This window comes from Pituophis catenifer, unplaced genomic scaffold (assembly GCF_029215685.1).
Source record: "Pituophis catenifer annectens isolate HBS135680 unplaced genomic scaffold, rPitCat1.0.hap2 SCAF_9, whole genome shotgun sequence".
In the NCBI taxonomy this organism is placed as follows: Eukaryota; Metazoa; Chordata; class Lepidosauria; order Squamata; family Colubridae; genus Pituophis; species Pituophis catenifer.
The window spans coordinates 6,601,087-6,624,235 of record NW_027256889.1 but is presented as its reverse complement, the minus strand read 5'-3'; the positions used below and the strand labels follow the sequence as shown (position 1 = coordinate 6,624,235).

The window sequence follows — 23,149 nt, the reverse complement described above, 5'->3', positions numbered from 1 at the left end:
AAAAAAAATCAATCCAAACCAAAACAAAAAACTCAGCACATCATTTCTGCACTAATGCACATGCTCTTTGCACACTTCTTAAGGTGTGGGAATTTTTGCAAGTCTCCATTCCTAATAAGAATTTCTGGCATTGTATTTTTTATTTTATTTTCCATTCCCCTAGGAAATTGGCAAATCTATCCATTGGTATTTGATGAACTCCTAAAATTGATTGATCCTGTGCCATCAAGTCAGCGTCAACTCTTTGCCAAATGTGTAGATTTTTTTTGTCAGGCTAATTCCTCCCCAAGTTGGTTCTCAGATCTTGTGTCTACAGGTAGTCCTTAATTTACGACTCAATTTACAATTGAGCCCCAGATTTCTGTTGCTAAGTGAGCTTTGCCCCATTTTATGATCTTTCTCGCCAGTGGTGGGATTCAAATAATTTAACAACTGGTTTGCTGCCCTGATGACTGGTTGGGTGGGCGTGGCCATGTTGGGCGTGGCCAGGGGGTATGACAGGCAGCACTCGGTCTCCTGCACCCCCCTGGGAGCAAAAATGTGCCCCGTTTTGGGCCTAGGAGCCCTCCCTGCACTTACTTGGGAGCAAAAATGGGGTGCGTGGGCACTCCTGGAAGGGGTGGGACAAGAAGGGGCGGAGCCAGCCAGCAATTTAACTACCAGTTCAATCAAACTGGCTGAATCTCACCACTGTTTCTCACCATAGTTGTTAATAACACCGTTGTTAAGTGAATCTGGCTTCCCCATTAACTTTGCTTGTCAGAAGGTTGTAAAAGGGGGATCATATGACCCTGGGACATTGCAGCCATCATAAATATGAGTCATATGAATTTTGATCAAGCTCTATTCTGATTGAAGTGCTCAAATTTTGATCACATGATCTAGGGGATGCCACAATGGTCATAAGCACGAAGAAGCAGTTGTAAATTCCTTTTTAAAATTTTAACTGTGAATGTTGGATAAACAAACAATTGACTATCTGTGCACAGTTTCCCAAGCTTTTGCTCCTGTCCCTTTTCTCAGCCAGAGATCTGGAAAGCTGATGTCAGGCCTGGAAGCCATCTTTTACCTTTGAGCCTTCAGGCCTGCCATAAATTCTACTGTGGGAAAATGGGAGGGGGGGGATTGTATGGAGTGAAGATGATATGTAGTCAAAATAACATTCTTTCCAGAAAGTCAAGACCACTTTGCCCTGCAGCTGTGCTGAGAAGACTAGGGAGGTATCTTCTGTTCCGGAGGGTACCTGATTGGTTCATGTGATGAACATGTGGGTGAAGGGCAAGGACTTGAACTTTCTTTTGGGTAAGGAAAGCCCAGAAGCTCTCAGATTCGGGTTTTTCCACATGTGCCATCTCTAATAAAAATTAGCTTTGAGGAAATTCAAGCCTTGGAGTTTGATTTCGTTGGGGGTGTTACTTGGAACCCTGACAGCTGAATTGAGTCATGGAGCATCCAATAAGGAAGAAATTGGCATGGAACAGGTTCAGACCTGTGAATGAAATCCCGGATCGATGATAACCTGTTCTAAATTATCCTCTGGTGCCTCAATGCCTGGGCTTCAACCAAACCCTGTACACACCTTACTAAGAAATCTAAGGCCCAGTCCATATTTAATTAGTATCGATGTGCAGCATATTTGAATTCCCCTGTTCGTTTAATGTGACGTTGATGCTTTGGGATGCTTGAACTCTGGTTACCTTGTCCTTTAGCCCATCGTAATTTCAGTTCTACTTAACTTTCTATGGAATCTCTATCTGGATGATTGCACTTTGCTGCTTGCAATCTATTTCTGCACCGCACTTCCTCATATGAAGGCTTATCAGGCATTCTGATTTGATCGTGACTTTTCCTATCTTTTCTTCCAGTCTTCCAGTCGTTTAGCAAGAAAGCCTTGGAAAATATATCTGTAACTTTTGTTTTCCTCGTGGATCTTGTCTAATTCTCAGAGGTTACCTGGACAAGTACCAACAAGCAAGATTTTTCAGGAGTGGCTTGCCGTTGCCTCCTTCCTAGGGCTGAGAGAAAGTGACTGGCCCGAGCTGCCTTTGTGCCTGATGCTGGACTTGAATTCATGGTCTCCTCGTTTCTAGCCTGATGTCTTAATCACGACAGCAACCCTGCTCTCTTAAGGTCTGTAGCAAAGGGGACCAAAACGAAATTTTGGTCACCACAATGAAAAAAGATGTGGAGACTCTAGAAAGAATGTAGAGAAGAGCAACAAAGATGATTAGGGGACTGGAGCTAAAATATATAAAAAATGGCTGCAGGAACTGGGTATGTCTAATTTAATGAAAAGAAGGATCAGGGGAGACATGATAGCAGTGTTCCAATATCTCAGGGGCTTCCACAAAGAAGAGGGGGTCAACTCATTCTCCAAAGCACCGGAGGGTAGAAGAAGAAGCAATGGGTGAAAACTAATCAAGGAGAGAAGCAACTTAGAACTAAGAAGAAATTTCCTGAGTTAGAACAATTAACCAGTGGAACAACTTGTCTCCAAAAGTTATGAATTCTTCAACACTGGAGGTTTTTAAGAAGAGATTGGACACCATGTCTGAAATGGTATAAGATTTCCTGGCTGAGCAGGGGGTTGGACTAGAAGACCTCTAAAGTCCCTTCCAACTCTGTTATTCTATTCTATTCTATTCTATTCTATTCTATTCTATTCTATTCTATTCTATTCTATTCTATTCTCCTCTCCTCTCCTCTCCTCTCCTCTCCTCTCCTCTCCTCTCCTCTCCTCTCCTCTCCTCTATTCTATTCTATTCTATTCTATTCTATTCTATTCTATTCTATTCTATTCTATTCTATTCTATTCTATTCTATTCTATTCTATTTGAGTTATAGGATGAGAGGCTCCCTGCCCTTCTCAGTGGGAAGACTGTCCTCTGTCGTCATATCAGGAACTGTTTGAGGAAAGTTTTGAATCTCCTTCCTTGTAATTGCAGTCACATCAGGATTGTAGCAGTAAAATACGTGGTTCCGTGCAGCTGGCCAGAGATAGGTGGGACCGCAAAGTTATTTGAAGTTTACTGTACAAGGAAAGAAGTGAGTTCTTACCCTTTGGACTGCAGAGGTTATAAAAGAGTATATATACTTTTATGGCCCTGTAATAATATGAGGTGGCTACTGAAATAATCCCATCCTGGAATGGAAAGAGTAGACTGCGTATGGTCTTGAGGGACACGCCTGTGTTTATCTTGCAAAACTGTAAAGTGAGGCATGAAAATTTGACCGCATCTAACTTCCCAGCATTTGTGTGTGAGGAATCACAGTGAGTTTTAGGGTAAGGATTGAAGCCATCCGCCCACAGGATTTCTTTCATAGGGCCCATGAATGGACCACTCATTTCCATCAGTCTCAACTCAAGTGGCTATGGAGAAGCATTGCTACATGCTCTCTAAACCAAGAAAGACACACCGAGTTACTTCTGAGCAGTTTTCTTTACTCTTCACCCATAGACAGAAAGCTTCTCAAACTAAAGCAAAGTATTTGCATTTCATCAGAGGTGGAAGGGACCTTGGAGATAGTCTAATCCCCCACACAAGCAGGAGGCCTTATTGTCAGCGTTGGAAGCCATATTAGGCCGGAAGCTTCCATGCTGCCACCTTCTCATGTGTGGGAAAGTAGGAGGGGGGATTAAGTAGAGGGGTGGTTGGTAGACATAATAGCATTCTTCCTGTTGGTCAAAGTCAGGGCAATCCGGCATCTGGAGAAGCAGTGGTCGAAGTGCTGAGTTGAGATGGGGCGGACGTTGATTGGAGCCTGTGATCGACTGAGGAGTGAGGGGATGGTTTTGGAGGTTTTAATTTACTGAGGGAAAACCCGGACCTCTCAGATTCGGGTTTTCCCAGATGTGCCAGTTTACCTATTCTAGTAAAGAGAACTTTGGAAAATGCTTGCTTCTGCGTCTTTACTCGGAGTTGGGGTTTTCTGGAAGGCTGATACTTATCCAATTTGAGACAAGTGGCCATTCCAGTCTCTTCCTGAAAATCTCCAGCGATGAAGCACCCACAACTTCTGGAAGCAAACTGTTCCGCTGGTTAATTGTTCTCCTCAGTGTTAAGTAGTTTCTCCTTAATTCCAGGTTGCTTCTCTCCTTGATTAGTTTCCATCCATTCTTTCTTCTCTTGTCTTCCAGTGCTTCGAGAATAAGTTGACTCCCCTCTCTTCTTTGTGGTGACCCCTCATACTGGAAGACTGCTATCATGTCAGCCCTAGTCTTCTTTTCTTTGGAGTAGCCAGTGGTGGGATCCTTCCAGTTCAAGAACCGGTTCAGTGATCGTGCGCTTCACTGTGCGTGCGTGCACAGTTCAACAAAAAAACACCTTCCGCATTAGTGCTAGGGAATTAAAACAGCTGGGGCATGGCAATCTGCTCTGCCACGCTAATCGGCCGTGAAGATAAAGGTAAGTAAAGCACAGGGGCAGGTGGGTGGGCAGGCCCAGCTGATTGTCGGAGCTACCGGTTTGCCCAAACCGATCCAAACCTGTAGAATCACTGCTATCATATCTTCCCTAGTCCTTCTTTTCATTAAACTAGACATACCCAATTCCTGCAACTGTCCTTCATATATTTTTGTCTCCAGGCCTTTGATCATCTTAGTTGCTCTTCTTTGCACTTTTTGCATAATTTGCATAATTAAAGATATACTCTGGGAACATCTAGGAAGAAGCTACTTTGATCCTCTTCCCTCAAACCAAAGTATCTAAACTTTGTTGTCTCTTGAAATGCAGCTCCCCTCTCCTGGGAATCCAGACTACGTTCCACCACAACTGTTCCACCATCTCCTGGATTGTTTCAGACTGATCTTAGTGATTTTCTGAGCTATCTAAAAAGGTAAGAGAGCTATTTCTCAACAGCCATACTGTTTGAAAGAAGACAGTTTGGTTGTTCATAACATAAAACCCTCTCTGAGTTCTTGAGATGATTGATGGCAAACAAACGTCGTTATTCCTGAAAGCGATTTGGAAAGCATCACTGTTGGAAAAGACACGGTTGCTTGGAATGCCTCTCTCTAGGAGAGACAGATTTGGGAACCTAACAGGTTGCCATAACAGCTCTATTCAAAAGATAAATATAGTGACGCGTCTGAGACCAGATTGGGGAACTATGGTCCTTTTTTGACTTGTGGACTCCAACTCCCAGAATTCCTGAGCCAGTTCAGGAATTCTGGGAGTTGAAGTCCACAAGTCATGAAGGATGTCAGGGTTCCAAATAATACATCCATTGCGAGCAAAACTTTCCGAGGCAGGTGAATTTCTCAAAGAATAGCTTTATTGGAAAGGTCATATTGACACATATCTGGTGAAAACCAACTCTGAGAGGCCTCTTGGTTTTCACCTAAATAAAAGTAAAAGTTTTTCCCTCAATCCCAAACAATCAGTCACGTGGCCCGATCACGGCAGCGTCCGCTGGTCTGGTGACATCACTCCTCCTTCTCTTGGCCAAGTGTGAGAATGTCCTTGGTTCCCAGGAGAAAATCTTGAGAAAGTATTTTATTTTGACTACACAAGCCCAGCTATCTCTAATCCCCCCTCCCTATCCTCACTCCAGTGTGGCAACACTGAAGCTCCAAGATGGCTTCTCCCAGGTCAGCTTCAGGGTTGACAAAGAGATCATTGTTCGCCACTCCTGGTTTAGACTCATTGAAGTGACTATAAACATTTGTCTGTTTGCTTATAGGGCTTATGGACCACAAACAATCAGAACCAGCACTGAGCATTGTACAAATTCCCCCTATCCATAATTCAGGATAAGGGCAGAAGACAATATCTACCTATGTGGGCTACTCAGTAAAATTTCCTGTAGAAAACCCAGGAAGGAAACCCAAGTAGAGCTTAGGTTCAGTTGCACAGTCATTCGTATTGTACATCTTGTTTAATTAACCTGATCTTCATTGAGTTCCTAAATGACAAAAGGAAATCTCTAGAGCAGGCGTGTCCGTGGTTTTGGCTTGCCTGAGCTGCATTGGGTGAAGAGAATTGTCTTGGGTCACCTCTAAAATATATTATATTTGCAGGTATAATAAGTGCACGTCATCCCGTTTAAAGTTAACGATCTTGTGAGGTTGCATTACCAGCTGTCCAGAGTTGCGTGTGGCCTGTGGATTGGACACACCTAGTCTAGGATCTAGAACAGAGGTGGGGAACGATGGCCGTTTTATGACTTGTGGACTTCAACTCCCAGAATTCCTGAGCCAGGCATGCTGTTGACATTCATAAGTCATAAAAGAGCCATTGTTCCCCGAACATTCCTGGTATAGAGGAATGCTATTCTACAGGAAGAGAGATAGAGAAGGCATTTCTAAAAGAAGAAGATATCCGTGATCCTATCAGGAAGGAAGTGCTTATGGGGAGAAGGTTCTCCAGAATTCTGGTCATGAGCCCATGAGGGGCCTTTAAATGTGAGTGTTGTCACCTTGAATGACACCCAAAGGCCAAATGATAACCAGCTCCTGAAGCAATGGTATAATAGGGCTCAGTAGAGAGCACCATTGAATTCTGGAGCACCTATGGCTTCTGAATGGTCTTCAAGGACCATCCCATGAAAAGACACCTTTCAGTAATCTAGCAGAGAGAGAACTAAACCCCAAGTGACAGTGAGCAAAGCTTCCTGCTCCAAAAGAGGTTGTAAATTCTTTGTGTGTCCAATCACATTTGGCCAATAAAGAATTCCATTCCATTCCATTCCATTCTAATTCTAATAATTCTAATAATTCTAATAATTCTAATAATTCTAATAATTCTAATAATTCTAATACCCTGTTTCCCCCAAAATAAGACATCCCCTGATGTCAATCCAATTGGGCTTTTGAGCACATGTCAATAAGGCCAAACACTTATTTCAAGGTTCAAAAAAATATAAAAAGAAGATAAAATTTACTCCACAGTTCTTTTTGTTAGGTATAATTACAGATTGTACTGTTATAGAGACTAAGTTGATTTTAAATTTAATAAGAGCAGCCAGACTTTTGGTGGAGCAGTATTGGAAGAAGGAAGACTTGCCTACTACTGAAGAATGGACATTAAAAGTAGTGAATTTAGCAGAGATGGCTAAAATTTCAGCGTATTTGAAGGATCATTCAAATGAAAGATATATATCGGCATGGAGAAGATGGATTGACTATATTCAAAACAAATATCGGACTAAAAAGTTTCAAATAGCTTATGAATGAAACTAACTTTTTCTTTTTGAATTATGTTTTGTTAATTGAAAGGGGAGTTAAAGAGCAAGACGGAATTTGGAGCCTACAGAAAGTTAGCATATTTTAGTTTATGTTTATTAAATGCTATACCCTGTATTTGCTCTGGGAAGTCCGGGGTAGGGGTAGGGGGTTGGAGGGAGAGGGTGGAGGGGGGAGTGGGTGGAGGAGGGAGTGGGGAGGAGGGATGGGGAGAAAAATTGTTGTAATATTTGATAAAACTTTTTAATTAAAAAAATATATATATAAGACAGAGTCTTATTTTTGGGGAAACACGGTAATTCTAATTCTAATTCTAATTCTAATTCTAATTCTAATTCTAATTCTAATTCTAATTCTAATTCTAATTCTAATTCTAATTCTAATTCTAAATCTAATTCTAGTCTAGTCTAGTCTAGTCTAGTCTAGTCTAGTCTAGTCTAGTCTAGTCTACACCAAAGGAAGCTGTGTGAAGGTGCTCTTAGCTATAATGGCCACTCGTGTTTCCTGTTCTCTCCTAATTTTCTATGAAGATAGTCTCAATTTTAGCTATGGGTTTTTATTTTGATTATCTTAGAAATTGTTTCCTGCTTTTCCCCTTTGCTTTGAAATTTAAAGCTAAAGTTAGAAATTATTATTTTTTCTTTCCGCTGGTTACAAATCCAGAAATGGAAGGAGAAGAAAAGCATTCCTTGTTTATTATGATTGACTTATTACTTGCTGTTTAAATGAACACTGTGAGCTTACACACCAAAGACCCATTCCTTGTTTATCCAATCATGCTTGGCCAATAAAGAATTCTATGATCCTCAGAGTAATGGTTCTCTTTAGAAAAGTTTGGGCTGAAATGAGAAATTTGCTTCCACGTGGGCTCAGATCGCGCAAGGGACTGTTGCTTTAAAGAACGATGTTCATTAGCAGAAGGGAAGAGAGAGCCAGGAGAAAGGATGCGACGGTTTGATGGGCATCCCCTGTTGTGGGTTTTGGAGTGGAAGTCTTGGGCTTGTCAGTGGTAGGCTCGGGCTTGTCAGTGGTAGGCTCGGGCTTGTCAGTGGTAGGCTCGGGCTTGTCAGTGGCAGACTCGGGCTTGTCAGTGGCAGACTCGGGCTTGTCAGTGGCAGACTCGGGAGGCTCAGCAGCCCTGGATTTGGGTCGATTGAAGAGTTTAACTAGGAGTTGATTGTCGGGCAATTCATTGCTCCCAGGGACCAGTGCTTTGCCACCTTCACTTTCTATCTTTCCAGCTGGTGAAGAACTGCATTCAATGTTCACATTGACTTTTATAAAGGAATTTCCATTGTTGCTCCCGTGACACTTGGAGGCCTGATAGCAGGATTTTATGATGGTAAAGCTGCTCACTTTTCCTAGATAAAAACATTCAAGAGAAGCAGTCATGGAAATGCTGGCAGAGAGGGATGGTCAACCCCATCTTGGGCAACTTTGAGACTTGTGGATTTCAGCTGTGCAAATGCCTCATTAGGTCTTTATATAGGAGCTGGTTTGGACTTCGGGACTGAATTCATTCATTTTCTAGGTTTTCATTCTCCATTGAGCAAAAAGGGAATTAGTCCTGCCTTAGGCATGAAAGCTAGCTGGGCCAATCACCAGGAGACTGTGAGTTCTAGTCCTGCCTTAGACAGGAAAGCTGGCTCGGTGGCTTTGGGCCAATCACCAGGAGACTGTGAGTTCTAGTCCTGCCTTAGACAGGAAAGCTGGATGGGTGGCTTTGGGCCAATCACTAGGATACGGTGAGTTCTAATTCTGCCTTAGACAGGAAAGCTGTCTGGGTGGCTTTGGGCCAATCACCAGGAGACTGTGAGTTCTAGTCTCGCCTTAGACAGGAAGCTGTCTGAGTGGCTTTGGGCCAATCACTAGGATATGGTGAGTTCTAGTCCCATTTTAGTCATGAAAGCTGGGTGGGTGGCTTAAGGCCAATTACCAGGAGATGGTGAGTTCTAGTCCCGCCTTAGTCAGGAAAGCTGGGTTGGTGGCTTAGGGCCAATCACCAGGAGACTGTGAGTTCTAGTCTTGCCTTAGACAGGAAGCTGGCTGGGTGCCTTTGGGCTAATCACTAGTAGACAGTGAGTTCTAGTCCCACCTTAGGTATGAAAGTCAGCTGGGTGACTTTAAATCAACCAACAGATTTCACAAACGAATGCTAAAATCTTAGGTGATGCTGGCTGGGGAATTCTAGGAGTTGAAGTCCATAAGTCTCAAAGTTGCCCAAGATTGGACATCCCTCTGATTGAAAGCTTGTAATATCTCTGTTATCATCCATAGTCACCAAGGAAAGCTTCACCTCATTAAATTCATCCATCCTTTCTCGGGAAAAGAGTCATAATAACTCCGGAAGAAAACAGATGTTTGGGCCTGGGGTGGGTGGGGGAAGTCTTTTTGCAATTTGGAGCGAAGAAAATTGGTTTATTGATTAAAAACAGATAAAAGGGGGAGGGCAGGTACTTGCTGGCCAAAAAAAAAAAAAAAAAAAACCTCACCTATTATGGTTTCCGTTAGGATGGTAGCACAGGTATCTTGGCCTTCGCTACACAGCTTTAATTTGCCAGTACAGTCTTTCTGCAAGCCAGAACAATGTTCACATTCTAGAGAGGTTCCTAGAAAAAGAAATTGAGGGAGAAAAAAGGTTCATAATCAATTAGGGGGTGTTCAGCAGAATAGATCAAACACGCTAAGGACCCAAAAGTACGGTTCAGATTAAATCTGTGGGCTTTCTGAAACTAGAAAGAGCACTTAAACTTTTTTTTAAAAAAATAAAATTTTTATTCAACATTTTTCGCCTTTAAAATCACACTTGCACTTTTACAGCTTTCCGTTATCGGAATTTTTTCTTAATTTCAACTTATCCTTCGGTTAATTGTGTACATGTACATTCTGATTTCTTAAGTACTTATTTATATAGTATATACAATAAATACATATCTACTGCACACTAAAAATATATTTTTTCATCATATTATCTTCTCTTAACGTTCACTATACATTGATTTTAGACTTCTTTTCCAGCCAGTCATACTACCTATTCCATGTCTCATAGTATACTGTTTCCTCTCTGTCCCTTAATCCCATCATTAATTTGTGCAGAAATGGACAAGAGCACTTAAATTTATATACCGCTTCATAACCTGTTTTCCCAAAAATAGGACCCAACCAGAAAATAAGCCCTAGCATGATTTTTCAGGATGCTCGTAATATAAGACCTATCCCCAAAATAAGCCCTAGTTAACATCGTCAGCAGACGGAGGCGTTTAGTTCTGTATTTCCCCCAAAATAAGACCTAACCAGAAAATAAGCCATAATGCGTCTTTTGGAGCAAAAATTAATATAAGACCTGGTCTTATTTTGGGGGAAACCCGGTAGGTCTTTACAACCCTCTCTAAGCAGTTTGCAGAGTCAGCCTATTGCTCCCAACAATCTGGGTCCTCATTTTACCGACCTTGGAAGGATGGAAAGCTGAGTCAACTTTCAGCCGGTTAGGATCGAACTGCCGAATTCGTGGCAATTGTCAGTCAGCAGAATTAGCCTGCAATACTGCATTCTAACCACTGTGCCATCACCAAACAAAGGAACTCCAAAGAAAATCTTTGTGTGTGTATAGAGGATGTTTTTGGGTCTGTTTCTGATACCTCACAACTGCCTGGTCTGGTCTCTGCAGTGTTTTTTTGGGTGAGATTTTGGCAGTGGTTTGTTATTGATTGAGAGAAAATGATTGTTCCATTATTTTTGCCATTGGTTTTGTGCCTAAGGCAGCACTAGAACTCACGGTCTCCCAGTTTCTAACCAGGGGTTGCCACAAAGAAGAGGTGTCAAGCTATTTTCCAAAGCACCTGAGGGCAGGACAAGAAGCAATGGATGGAAACTAATCAAGGAGAGAAACAACTTAGAACTAAGGAGAAATTTCCTGACAGTTAGAACAATTAATCAGTGGAACAACTTGCCTCCAGAAGTTGTAAATGCTCCAACACTGGAAATTTTTAAGAAGATGTTGGATAACCATTTGTCTGAAGTGGTGTAGGGTTTCCTGCCTGGGCAGGGGGTTGGACTAAAAGACCTCCAAGGTCCCTTCCAACTCTATTATTCTATTTCTAACTTTAAGCCTGGCAGACTTCAACTCCCAGAATTCCCCAGCCTGTTGGAGACCCCTGTTCTAGAATTCCCACTTCTCCAAACTTTTTGCCTCAAACTGAATATATGACGCCTTTCTGAATTGTCTTTCTTTCTAGACAAAGAAGTGTCTGAACCAGGCTTTTTCTATGCCTGTTTATGATTTATTCATTTATTACCTAAATTTTATATAACACGTTTATAGACACCTTAAAGCGAGAATGTGAATATTTGATCAAATCAGATTGCACATCAAACCAATGTGCTCTGCTTCGGTTGAACTCGGTGTCGGGTATTTTTGAAAATATCAAGGCATGCCCCAAATCAAAGCCTTGGTAGTACAGTGGTCTAAGGCACTCTGTTATTAAGCTGGTTATTAAGACCAGCTGCCTGCAATTACTGCAGGTTCGAATCTCGCCAAGGCTCAAGATTGACTCAGCCTTCCATCCTTTCTAAGGTAGGTAAAATGAGGACCCAGTTTGTGGGGGCAATAAGCTGACTTTGTATAAAAATATACAAAAGGATGAAGGCTATTGCTGAGCACATTGTAAGCTGCCCTGAGTCTCCGGAGAAGGGCGGCATATAAATCAAATTAAAAAAAAAAAAAAGCAATTTTTACTATTAAAAGTGTACAAATGCATACCATTTCTCAGGGAAATAGTTTCCCTGTTTTAGATAGATTGTTGCCTAGACATCAGGAAACAAAAGACAATCAATTCCAAGGGTCCTTTATGCTTAATCTAATAGCTGATTAAGAAAAAATTACAAAGGCCAATAAACCATTAATATCTATTTAATCAAAACTTAGAAGGCAAGAGTTTAAAGACTGGGTTTTGTTTGAGCCCTATCTCAGCTGTGGACCATTAGTGAGATATAAAAAAGTGCTTATTTCACCTTTTGATAAATCACTCACGCAAACAATGCACACACCTCCCAGAGTTTAGATTAGCCTGACGCTGCTGGCTTTCCATAAATCCTAAAGATATGGTCATGTCACTGGCTTGAGGATCCAGAGGTTTGGCTGACCTCTGCAACGGTTTGGATGGATGATCTGTTGCTGACTATTCAGTTTCATACATATAAACCAGTTAAAGCTGCCTGCAATTTCTGCTGGTTCGAATCTCTCCAAGGCTCAAGGTTGACTCAGCCTTCCATCCTTTCTAAGGTAGGTGAAATGAGGACCCAGTTTGTGGGGGCAATAAGCTGACTTTGTATAAATATACAAAAGTATGAAGGCTATTACTTAACGCATTGTAAGCCGCCCTGAGTCTTCGGAGAAGGGTGGCATATAAATCAAATTTAAAAAAAAAAAAAAGTTAGAAATGTGGGACGGTTGGAGTGGGTAAATGGAATCATAAATAAATAAAACACGCAGCCTTGAGTTTGTTCTTCAGGATATCAATGAATATCCAGGGCGATGGTTTATTAGTGGCTCAATATTAGCCAAGAAGAAGCCTTTTGCATCTTGAAAACAGGAAGAAAACAGAAGGCCCCTCCGAAAAGGCATGGAACCTTCTCTCACTTCTGGGTTCCAAGAAGCAACTCACTAGGAAGTTTTCCTAGTGAGCAGACTTTGCAAAAGGCTCACATCTGGCCCGTATCATCAGGCAGAATCAGGAGGCTCTGGGTCCCATTCATTAAGCCAGGGGTGTCAAACTCAATTTCATTGAGGGTGGCACCAGGGTTGTGTTTGACTTCAGGGGGGCAAGGATTGTGGTTTATTGGTTCAATTTTATATGCCGCCCTTTCTCCGGAGACTCAGGGTGGCTTACAATGCGTTAAGCAATAGCTTTCATACTTTTGTATATACCTGCTTAGTAGGGCTTTCGCCCCCCCCCAAGCGGTGTTCTTTTTTATACAAAGTCAGCTTATTGCCCCCACAATCCGGGTCCTCATTTTACCTACCTCGGAAGGATGGAAGGCTGAGTCAACCTTGATCCTGGTGAGATTTGAACTTGCAGGCAGCTGGTGCTACTTAACAGCACTTTTGTTTGCTGTGCCACCAAGGCTGGGCATAGCTAGCTCAATGTCACTCATGTTGGCGGTGCTTGTGGTAGCCTGAGCAGTCTGCCAGCAAAAATGGACTCCCGAGCACTGTTTTCGGCTGTGATTGCCTCCTGCAACCCTCTGCCAGTGAAAACAGAGTTCGGGGATCCACCTGCAGCCCTCGCGAGCTCTATTTCTGGTGGTGACGGCCTCCTGCAACCCCCTACCAGTGAAAATGGAGCTCTATTTTCACTGGCAGAAGCACTGCGGGCCAGTCCTTTGCTGTTACCAGGGCGACCCCATGGGTCAAATCTAAGCACCCTGCGGGTTGGATCTAGCCCCTTGAGTTTGACACCCCTGCATTAAGCAGGGTCACCTGATGGGACCTAGAAAGCAGCTAGGATCTTCTTTGTTGCAGATCCTGCTTTCTGGAACACCCCTTCTTTTGATATATACAAATAATACAAAAGTGCCAAATGCAATCTAAACAACTGGCCGACTGTGCGCGTGTCCATAATATAACAACACCAACAACAGCGAAGAGGTGGAGGGGAAGGGGAAGGGGAAGGGGAAGGGGAAGGGGAAGGGAAGGGGAGGGAAGGGGAGGAAGGAAGGAAGGAAGGAAGGAAGGAAGGAAGGAAGGAAGGAAGGAAGGAAGGAGGGAGGGAGGGAGGGAGGGAGGGAGAGAGGGAGAGGGGAAGGAAGGAAGGAAGGAAGGAAGGAAGGAAGGAAGGAAGGAAGGAAGGAAGGAAGAAAGAAAAAGAAAAAGAAAGGGAGGGAGGAAGGAAGGAAGACAGAAAGAAAGAAAGTAAGAAAGAAAGAGAAAGAAAGAAAGAAAGAAAGAAAGAAAGAAGAAAGAAAGAAAGAAAGAAAGAAAGAAAGAAAGAAAGAAAGAAAGAAAGAAAGAAAGAAAGAAAGAGCTGCCATTCCTGTTTTTGACCCCAACTCTAAAAAACTGGGTCTTTCTCCAGGCATTAGATTAATTTGGGCAGTAGGTCTAACAAGCTGATCATCTTTTATTTGATGTTTTCCTTCCAGCATTTCAGTGAGTTTTTCAAATGAGATTATTGTTTTTATTCTATGCTACTCAGAATCCTTATGAAGTTGGACAGCCTTATAAATTTCTAAAATAAATAACTCAGTTCCTATCTGAATGGGTTGGATGGTGCCACTCAACACTTAATGCCTTTTTTTTTTCTTGGAGTAAAACCATCGATAGAAGCCCAATATTGGGGGATGATGATTGGCAGAATAGACCTATTATTTCATTAATAAACACCCAAACCTGAATCCCTTCTAGTTCGAGCTTTCTTTCTGCATCCACCTGCCTGGTTTTCACCTTAGGGCACTTATAGCTTTTTCCCACCAAAAAGGCAGGCAATTACAATGTGGCTTCATCCCATTCATTTCAATGGAACCAACCTTTCTACATGGGCATCCATGCACATCTGTTCTTACCTGTAGCAAGAACCAACGCGAAACAGAAGAGTCCCACGAGAGCCTGCATACTGATGGAGTTGCCTAGTCCCCCAGCTGAAAAAATGTTCTAGCAGAAACTTCTGCAAAGAAAAATTTAAAAAAATAAATAAAACGTGTATGAATAAGTATAAGGTAGGTGATTTTTTCACAGCTGCATTTTTTTTTAAGGACGGGAGGCAGGAGATGGGAGGTACTGGAGGTCCCAATCGCTAGATTCTTCTTCCCATTTCCATTACTTTATTTATTTATTTATTTATTTATTTATTTATTTATTTATTTATTTATTTATTTATTATTCAAATTTCTATACCGCCCTTCTCCTTTCGGACTCAGGGCGGTGAACAGCCAAGATAAAAACATCTATACATAACATCACAGTTAAAAATAAAGTTAAAATAATTTATAAATTTGCCCCATAATTTAAAACTAGTCAATTAAAATCAATATTAAAATTTTAAAACTAACCCTAAAATCAAGACAGACCGGCTAACTGAAAAAAATAAGTTTTTAGGGCCCGACGAAAAATCCAGAGGTCGGAGATCACTCGTATCTCTGGGGGTAGATTGTTCCATAGGGTAGGTGCCACCACAGAGAAGGCTCTCCTCCTCAACTTTGTTGAGAATCAAGAGATAACCTTTGGAAAAGGAGAACAGTTAGTCCTCAACGTACGACTGCTCATTTAGTGACCATTTTAAGTGATGGCAGACCTGCCCAGGGGTGTGGGTTGACAAGGAGTACTTATGACTTAGTTCTGAAGTTCTGAGGGCTGCCCTTCCCCCCACCCCACCCCACCCCCGGGACACATGATCACATTTCAGTCTCTTGACTACTGGCCTTCATTTATGACCAAGATAGGCAAGCTCTATTACAATCATAAGTCAAGGACGACCTATACAGCAGTTACCAAAATATGATTTCAACCTGGGGAAAGAAGAGAATATTATAAAGAAACTCAAACTGGTTCCACCCTAACTCAGCCTTCCAAAAAATTGTCAATTTTTTTTGTCAAAAATTTGATTGTCAAAATCAATAAAATTCTGGTATTTCTTGTGGAGTCTACTTCCTGACCTGGCCTACCTTGAAAGATTGATATATTGGGGGAGATTTAGGCGGGTTTTAAATAGTAAAGTAGGTGTGTTGAGCCTCTTAAAGATTTGAGACATCTATTTTCTAACGCTGGAGGAAACAGATGGCAAAAAAGGCGTTCACCTGTAAAAAAAAAAAACCCCATGAAAGTCGCCATTTTGCAGATCAAGAATTGTGGAATTAACAGGAAGATTTTTCAAACCCTCAGCATAGAGTAAGAGTCAATCCTTCAAATATTCTGGAATTATCTTTCATTTATCAAGATTTTGGAAGCAACTCATTGCATCTACAAAAGCTGAAGCCCCCCCCTGGCCAAAAAGAAAGGTAGTTTTTTTCCTCCTTCTTTTTTAAAGGAAAGAATCTCAAGCAGATGCTACCTGCCTTCCATGTTTATGTACAGTAGTGGCCAAAATGGTGGGAACCTTTTGCGAAAAGTATATTTTCTAAAACTAGCGAATAACACCACTTTTTTTTTGGAGCAGTACCATACAATTATATATCAATGGAAAGATAAGTTAATCAAGAATGTAATGCAATAAGTTTTATGAAGGATTTGCTATTTTTAAAAAGAAACTAGGCAGCCACTTGTCTGAGATGGTGTAGGTTTTCCTGTTTGAGCAGGGGGTTGGATTAGAAGATCTCCAAAGTCCCTTCCAGCTCTATTCTGATAGATTGATTGATTATCTTGATTCAATATCTTCCTTCAGGTCATTTGGAGGAGGAGAATGGTCACGGAGGATCCCGGATCTGCGCACCTTCCGTCGCGTGCTTAAGACTTTTTTATTTCATCAACCTGGCCTGGCCTAAACCTTCTCCCCTTTTTAAATGTAAATTTTAATTTGTTTTTAAATTATGGGGTATTTTAAATTTGTTCAGCCAAATTATTTAATTCATTTTTAATTTATTTTAAATTTTTGTATTTATGTGTTTTATCTTGTGGCTGTTCACCTCCCTGAGTCCTTCGGGAGAAGGGCGGTATAGAAATTTAATAAAATAAAATAAACAAAATAAATAAATAAAATTTCTCTTAACCCGATGGATCTGTTCTTGCACAGTTGGAGAGGTTGATTCAGTTATCATGGAGGATTCTGGCTACCTGTTTTGTTTTCCCAGGGCTCTTATCATCCATCTGCTAAAAAGATGCTCAGCTAAGGCCATTAATCATTCTCTCTGTTGTTTGACTGGTGCTGTAAAGTGATAAGGAATTACAAGGTTCTCCTTCCCTGAGCTACCAGGCTACATCACAAATGATTAAAAATATCATAAAACTCTGTGTTGACGGATAAAGCTAGGGCTTTCGAGGGGACGTTCCAATTATTATTTTTTTTCCCCTTCTCTTTTTCTAATATGAACAATTTTGAGCCAGAGCAGTGCGGCAATTAAGAGAATCGACTACAGAGATCTGGTTTATCTCCAGCCAAAAAAGAACACTAGATGACTTTGAGCTGGTCACTCCCCCACCTCACCTCCATCCCCCAAACTAACATATTTCACAGAGTTATAATCATGGAGAAAAAAAATAAGGAAGGCATGTCACCTCACACTCCAGAAGAAAAAGTATGTAACGACAAACCAAAAAACGCATTCTACATTTTTAGCTGGAAAATGTTTAGATTTCAATAGTTGCAAAAGGGCAAAGAGCAGAATAACAGAGTTGGAAGAGAACTTGGAGGTTTTTTAGTCCAACTCCTTGCTCAGGCAGGAAACCCTATAATAGCATTTCAGACAAATGCTTGTCCAAACTCTTCTTAAAAGCTTCCAGTGGTGGAGCATTCACAACTTCTGAAGGCAAGTCGTTCCACTGATTAATTGTTCTAACAGTCAGGAAATTTCTCCTTCATTCAAGGTTGCTTCTCTCCTTGATTAATTTCCATCCATTGCTTCTTGTCCTACCCGCAGGTGCTTTGGAGAATAGGTTGACTCTTTCTTCTTTGTAGCAGCCCCTGAGATATTGGAGCACTGCTATCATGTCATCCCTAGTCTTCCTTTCCATTAACTAGACATAACCAATCCCTGCAACCGATCTCTGTTTTATCCTCCAGTCCCCTAATCATCTTTGTTGATTTTCTATGTCCTCTTTCTAGAATCTCAACATCTTTTGGTGGTGACCAAAACTGGATGCAATATTCCAAGCGTGATCTAACCAAGGCAAAGAATAATGTCCTTTTGATTTATGTACAGGATTGCAAGCTGCTTTTCAGAATGAGATGGATGGCATATAAATATAAATAATATAAATAATCTCTTCTTTCGGATTAAAATAGAAACCAATCCAGGCTCTGAACCCTTCTAGTTTAAAACAGCACGTACCCTGATCCATATTTGCAGCTGAGGTTTGAAACTGACCTTCTACAGGTGATCCAATTTTAAGTGAACCTTCCTTGTCCTAAAAGTCAGAATGCGAAACTCCATTAGGGGTTCTGCTTTTATTCTATTTAAACTTGACCGTGTGAATATTTCGTGCCAAAATATCCAGGATTGTATGTTGTCGGATGCAAATTGAAAACAATTTTTTTGTATTTAAAATACAGATCAATTTAAAAACGAGAGAGGGAGGATTAGTGAAGAAAATGGAAGGTAGAATTGGGGTGTTCCATCCGTTCCTAATCAAAATACCGTAGATAATGAACTCAAAATACGCAACGATGCTATAGAACGACTAATGCAATGGATGAAAGCAGGAACAAGGTCAAAAAAAGGAGGTTCAGGATTCCTGATTGCAATGGGACCACTTACTTTGAATTTTCCAAGGTAGCCTTCGGATGCTCCTGAGTTCCGTAGAAGACTCCTCAGGGGATTGGGAGGTTGCTCTATTTCACTCTGCTTTATAGATGTGGGGAAAGCTTTATCATAACCGGAAGCACTTTTGTTTATTCCCTTCCTCACCTATGCCACAGTAGGTATTACAAGCTGGGTATATTCCTTGAGGAACAAAGGACAGAAACTCGGACACGGAAATGGAGCTTTCACGAGGCAGGAGATCTATAAAGCATAACAGGGAACAGCAAATATATAGCAAGGTCGGCCATATAATTCTTGATTGTCTTCCAACTCAGTCAGAAATAGTTTATTCCGCCTTTCAGGTTGAAGTTCCAGATAGCAGGCAACCTTGAATATATCATGGAAAAAGGGTGAAGCCTACCAAGGGAGATTGGAAAGGTTGAGGACACGTGATGTGACTTGCAAAGAATACAGAAGACTGCAAATGATGCAGACTATAGATATTCCTCCACTTGCAGATGAAGATTAACAGAGTTGGAAGGGACCTTGTAGGTCATCTAGTCCAACCCCACCCACCCCACCCCGCCCAAGCAGACCCTACACCATTTTTGACAGATGGCAGTCCAGTCTCTTCTTGAAAGCTTCAACATCTGAGGGGGGGGAAGTGTTGTTTGTTTTATTAAATTTATATACTGCCCTACTCCCGAAGGACTCAGGGCAGTGAACAGGCACAGAATAAAATACATAAATACAAAAGTTAGAAACATAATTAAAACCAAATTAAATAATTTAGCCCAAGACAATTAAAAATCCCAATAATTTAAAACAAATTAAAATTTCAATTTAAAAATTTAAAAGAAAGGGGAGAAAATTAGGCCAGGCCGGCTTGCTGGAACAGGAGGGTCTTAAGAGCATGGCGGAAAGTGTGCAGATCCGGGATCCTCCCTATCTCCGGGGGGAGCTCATTCCAGATAGTGGATGCCCCCACAGAGAAGGCCGTCCCCCGGGGGCCGCCAGTCGACACTGCTTGGCTGACGGCACCCGGAGGAGCCCCTCTCTATGGGAGCGTACCGGTTGGTGGGAGGCTATTGGTGGTAGTAGGCGGTCCCGTAAATAACCAGGTCCTAAGCCATGGAGTGCTCTAAAGGTGGTAACTAAAACCTTGAAGCGCACCCGGAAGACCACCGGGAGCCAGTGAAGCTCGCGCAGAAGAGGTGTCACACGGGAGCGCCATGTTGCTCCCATAACCACCCGCGCAGCCGCACTCTGCACCAGTTGGAGCCTCTGGGTGCTCCTCAATGGGAGCCCCATGTAGAGAGCGTTACAATAGTCCAGGCGGGAGGTGACAAGGGCATGAGTGACTCTGTGTAGGGAGTCCCAATCCAAGTGTCTTATGTCCATTTTTCACACTTGCGATTGTTGCAGTATCTCCCCAGTCACATAATCAAAATCCAGACGCTTGTCAACTGACGCACAATTATGACCGTTGCGACCTCCCCATGGTCACGTGATCAACATTCAAACAACTGGCAACTGACTCTTATTTATGATGGTTGCAGTGTCCTGGGCTTATGTGATCACCCTTTGAGACTTCTTGACAAGCAAGGGAAGCCAGAATCACTTAACAACCGTGTTTCTAACTTAACGGCTGCAGTGATTCACTTAACAACTTTGGCAAGAAAGGTCATAAAATGGGGCAAAACTCACTTCACAAATGTCTTGCTTATCAACTTAAATTTTGGGCTCAGTTGAGTTCTATTGTGGTCATAAGTCAAGGACTATCTGTACTTCATGTAGTTACCGGATCTACAGGTTGTCCTTGATTAATTGATTAATGAGGACCCGGCTTGTGGGGGCAATAAGCTGACTTTGTATAAAAAAGAACACCACTTAGGGGGGACCCGAAAGCCCTACTAAGCAGGTATATACAAAAGTATGAAGGCTATTGCTTAACGCATTGTAAGCCGCCCTGAGTCTCCGGAAAAGGGCGGCATATAAATCAAACCAATAAATAAATAAATAAATTTACAACAGTTCATTTAGTGACTGTTTGAAGTTATAATGGCATTGAGAAAAGTGATCCAAAAAGAAGATGTCTAATAGGAATAGATACTAGTTATAAACCCTTGATGGGAGAATTTCATTCTCTGCTTTATAGCATCCTTTTGGAATGAAAAAGAAAATAATAACCTTGAGGCCAAGTTGTAAATTCCTTTTAATAACATCCTTAATAGAATATAATTCTTTATTGGCCAAGTGTGATTGGACACACAAGGAATTTATCTTCAGTGCATAAGCTCTCAGTGTATATAAAAAATACATTCATCATGAATAATAACTTAGTGGTAGTTATAGGATACTAAATAAACAATCAAAATCATACTAGGAAACTAAATAAAAGAATATAAATCATAAAGATACAAGCAACAAGGTTATAGTCATAAGTAGAAGGAGATAGGTAATAGGAAGGATGAGAAGAATAATAGTAATACAGTTTTAGTAAATAGTTTGACAGTGTTGTGGGAATCAAAATGTCAAACTTGTTTCAAAGAAGGAATCTTGGAGGGATCTTGGAGTCCTAATGGTCAATCATTTAAATATAAGCCAGCAATGTGCAGCAGCTGCCAAAAAAGCCAACACTGTTCTGGACTGCATAAACAGAGGGATAGAATCAAGATCATGTGAAGTGTTAATACCAATTTATAAGGCCTTGGTAAGGCCACACTTGGAATATTGCATTCAGTTTTGGTCGCCACGATGTAAAAAAGATGTGGAGACTCTAGAAAGAGTGCAGAGAAGAGCAACAAAGAAGATTAGGGGACTGGAGGCTAAAACATATGAAGAACGGTTGCTGGAACTGGGTATGTCTAGTTTAATGAAAAGAAGGATCAGGGGATACATGTTAGCAGTGTTTTAATATCTCAAGGGCTGCCACAAAGAAGAGGGAGTCCAGCTCTTCTCCAAAGCACCTGAAGGCAGCACAAGAACCGATGGGTGGAAACTAATCAAGGAGAGAAGCAACTTAGAACTGAGGAGAAATTTTCTGACAGTTAGAACAATTAATCAATGGAACAACTTGCCTCCAGAAGTTGTGAATGCTCCAACACTGGAAGTTTTTAAAGAAGAGATTAGATAACAATTTGTCTGAAGTGGTGTAGGGTTTCCTACCTAAGCAGGGGGTTGGACTAGAAGACCTCCAAGGTCCCTTCCAACTCTGTTATTCTATTTCTATTCTATTCATACAAATGTGCCCTTCAATTTCTATACATAGATGATAGACGATATTGTCCTGAAAAAAAAGGAAGGTAATAATCTTGCATGTGTCATTTTGAATTAATCATTAATCTCTAAACTATGTCCTATCACTGGAAGGGGAAGCAGAAAAAGAAATAATGGAAAAAAAATTCCCCTTCGTGTGCGATTTTTATTTGCTTCATTTTCCCTCAGCTACAAAAAATCTCAAAATGACCTCTTACCATTACGAGGAAGGAAGGAAATGTGGAATTTGTAAGGTGGCTTCTATTCCCAAACCTTGCCTTGTCTGCTTTCTCTCCTGGAAGAAAGAGAAAGAAAGAAAGAAAGAAAGAAAGAAAGAAAGAAAGAAAGAAAGAAAGAAAGAAAGAAAGAAAGAAAGAAAGAGGAGGGAGGGAGGGAGGGAGGGAGGGAGGGAGGGAGGGAGGGAGGGAGGGAGAGAGGGAGGGAGAGGGGGCTGCAGGGAGGCATAAAATAAAAACAGGAAGGATGGATGAAGGAAAGAAAGAAAGAAAAGAAAGAGAAAAGAAGGAAAGGAAGGAAGGAGAAGAGAGAAAGGGATAGAAGGAGAGAGGAGGAGATGGATGGAAGGAAGGAAGAAAGGGAGGGAGGAATGTAAGGAGGAAGGAAAGAAGGAAAGAAAAGAAAAAGAAAAAGGGAGAGACGGAGGAAGGAAGAAGAAGAGAGAAAGGGATAGAAGGAGGGAGGGGGAGATGGATGGATGAAAGAGAGGGAGGGAGGAATGGAAGGAAGGGGTTTTCAATCCCTCTAAACATGCACAGCACATATCATATTGATTTTATACAACATGAGTTCAACTTTTGAGCTTTGAGCTGGAGAAAATGATGGTGCAACCCTTATTTTGCCAACAGGCTGAATTTTTATCTGCTGCTTGGCAAGATACTCGGACTTCTCTAAGGGCAATAAACAATCTAGGACATGCTCGGTGGACACACACTTCTCTACTTCCTGATACAAGTCAGAAGCCAGAGCCTTTCTGTTCTTGCTAGCTTCTCATCATCCATCAGGGGTGTATGCAGGATATGGCCCACAAAGTCAAGACGGTGCTGATTAAGACATAATGCAAACTCCACCTGTCGTTTTAATGGATAGACCTAAACACCAGAAAAGGCTTTGCCAAAGAGGGAAGAAATGGGCCCTTTCTTTCAGACGTTCCTTCACATTTTGAAGAGCTTTTTGGAACATCTCCAGGGCTATGATCTCTCCATGCCTCGTACCAAGTATAAGATTCCAGATTAAATCATAGTTCACGTTTCCAGGCAGAACATTTTTTTAAAGCTACATTGACTTTCAAAATCCTATTTC

The 23,149-nt window shown here is 41.5% G+C and overlaps 1 protein-coding gene across 3 annotated transcripts; it reads right to left on the bottom strand.

Annotated features, from left to right (window-relative positions):
- Positions 1-7,855: 7,855 nt before the first annotated feature.
- Positions 7,856-22,193, bottom strand: LOC139321163 (uncharacterized). Of its 3 annotated transcripts, XM_070949801.1 has the most exons (5): positions 22,048-22,193; positions 18,587-18,832; positions 14,744-14,844; positions 9,676-9,792; positions 7,856-8,544 (listed from the first exon to the last, which is right to left on the bottom strand). In XM_070949801.1, exons 3-5 carry the CDS (start codon positions 14,790-14,792, stop codon positions 8,078-8,080), a joined length of 633 nt encoding a protein of 210 aa, XP_070805902.1. In that variant the 5' UTR covers positions 14,793-14,844; positions 18,587-18,832; positions 22,048-22,193; the 3' UTR covers positions 7,856-8,077. The 3 variants fall into 3 exon arrangements, with proteins under 3 accessions (XP_070805902.1, XP_070805904.1, XP_070805903.1); XM_070949803.1 differs by lacking the exon at positions 18,587-18,832; XM_070949802.1 differs by lacking the exons at positions 18,587-18,832; positions 22,048-22,193 and adding an exon at positions 15,842-15,900.
- Between the last annotated feature and the right edge of the window lie 956 nt (positions 22,194-23,149).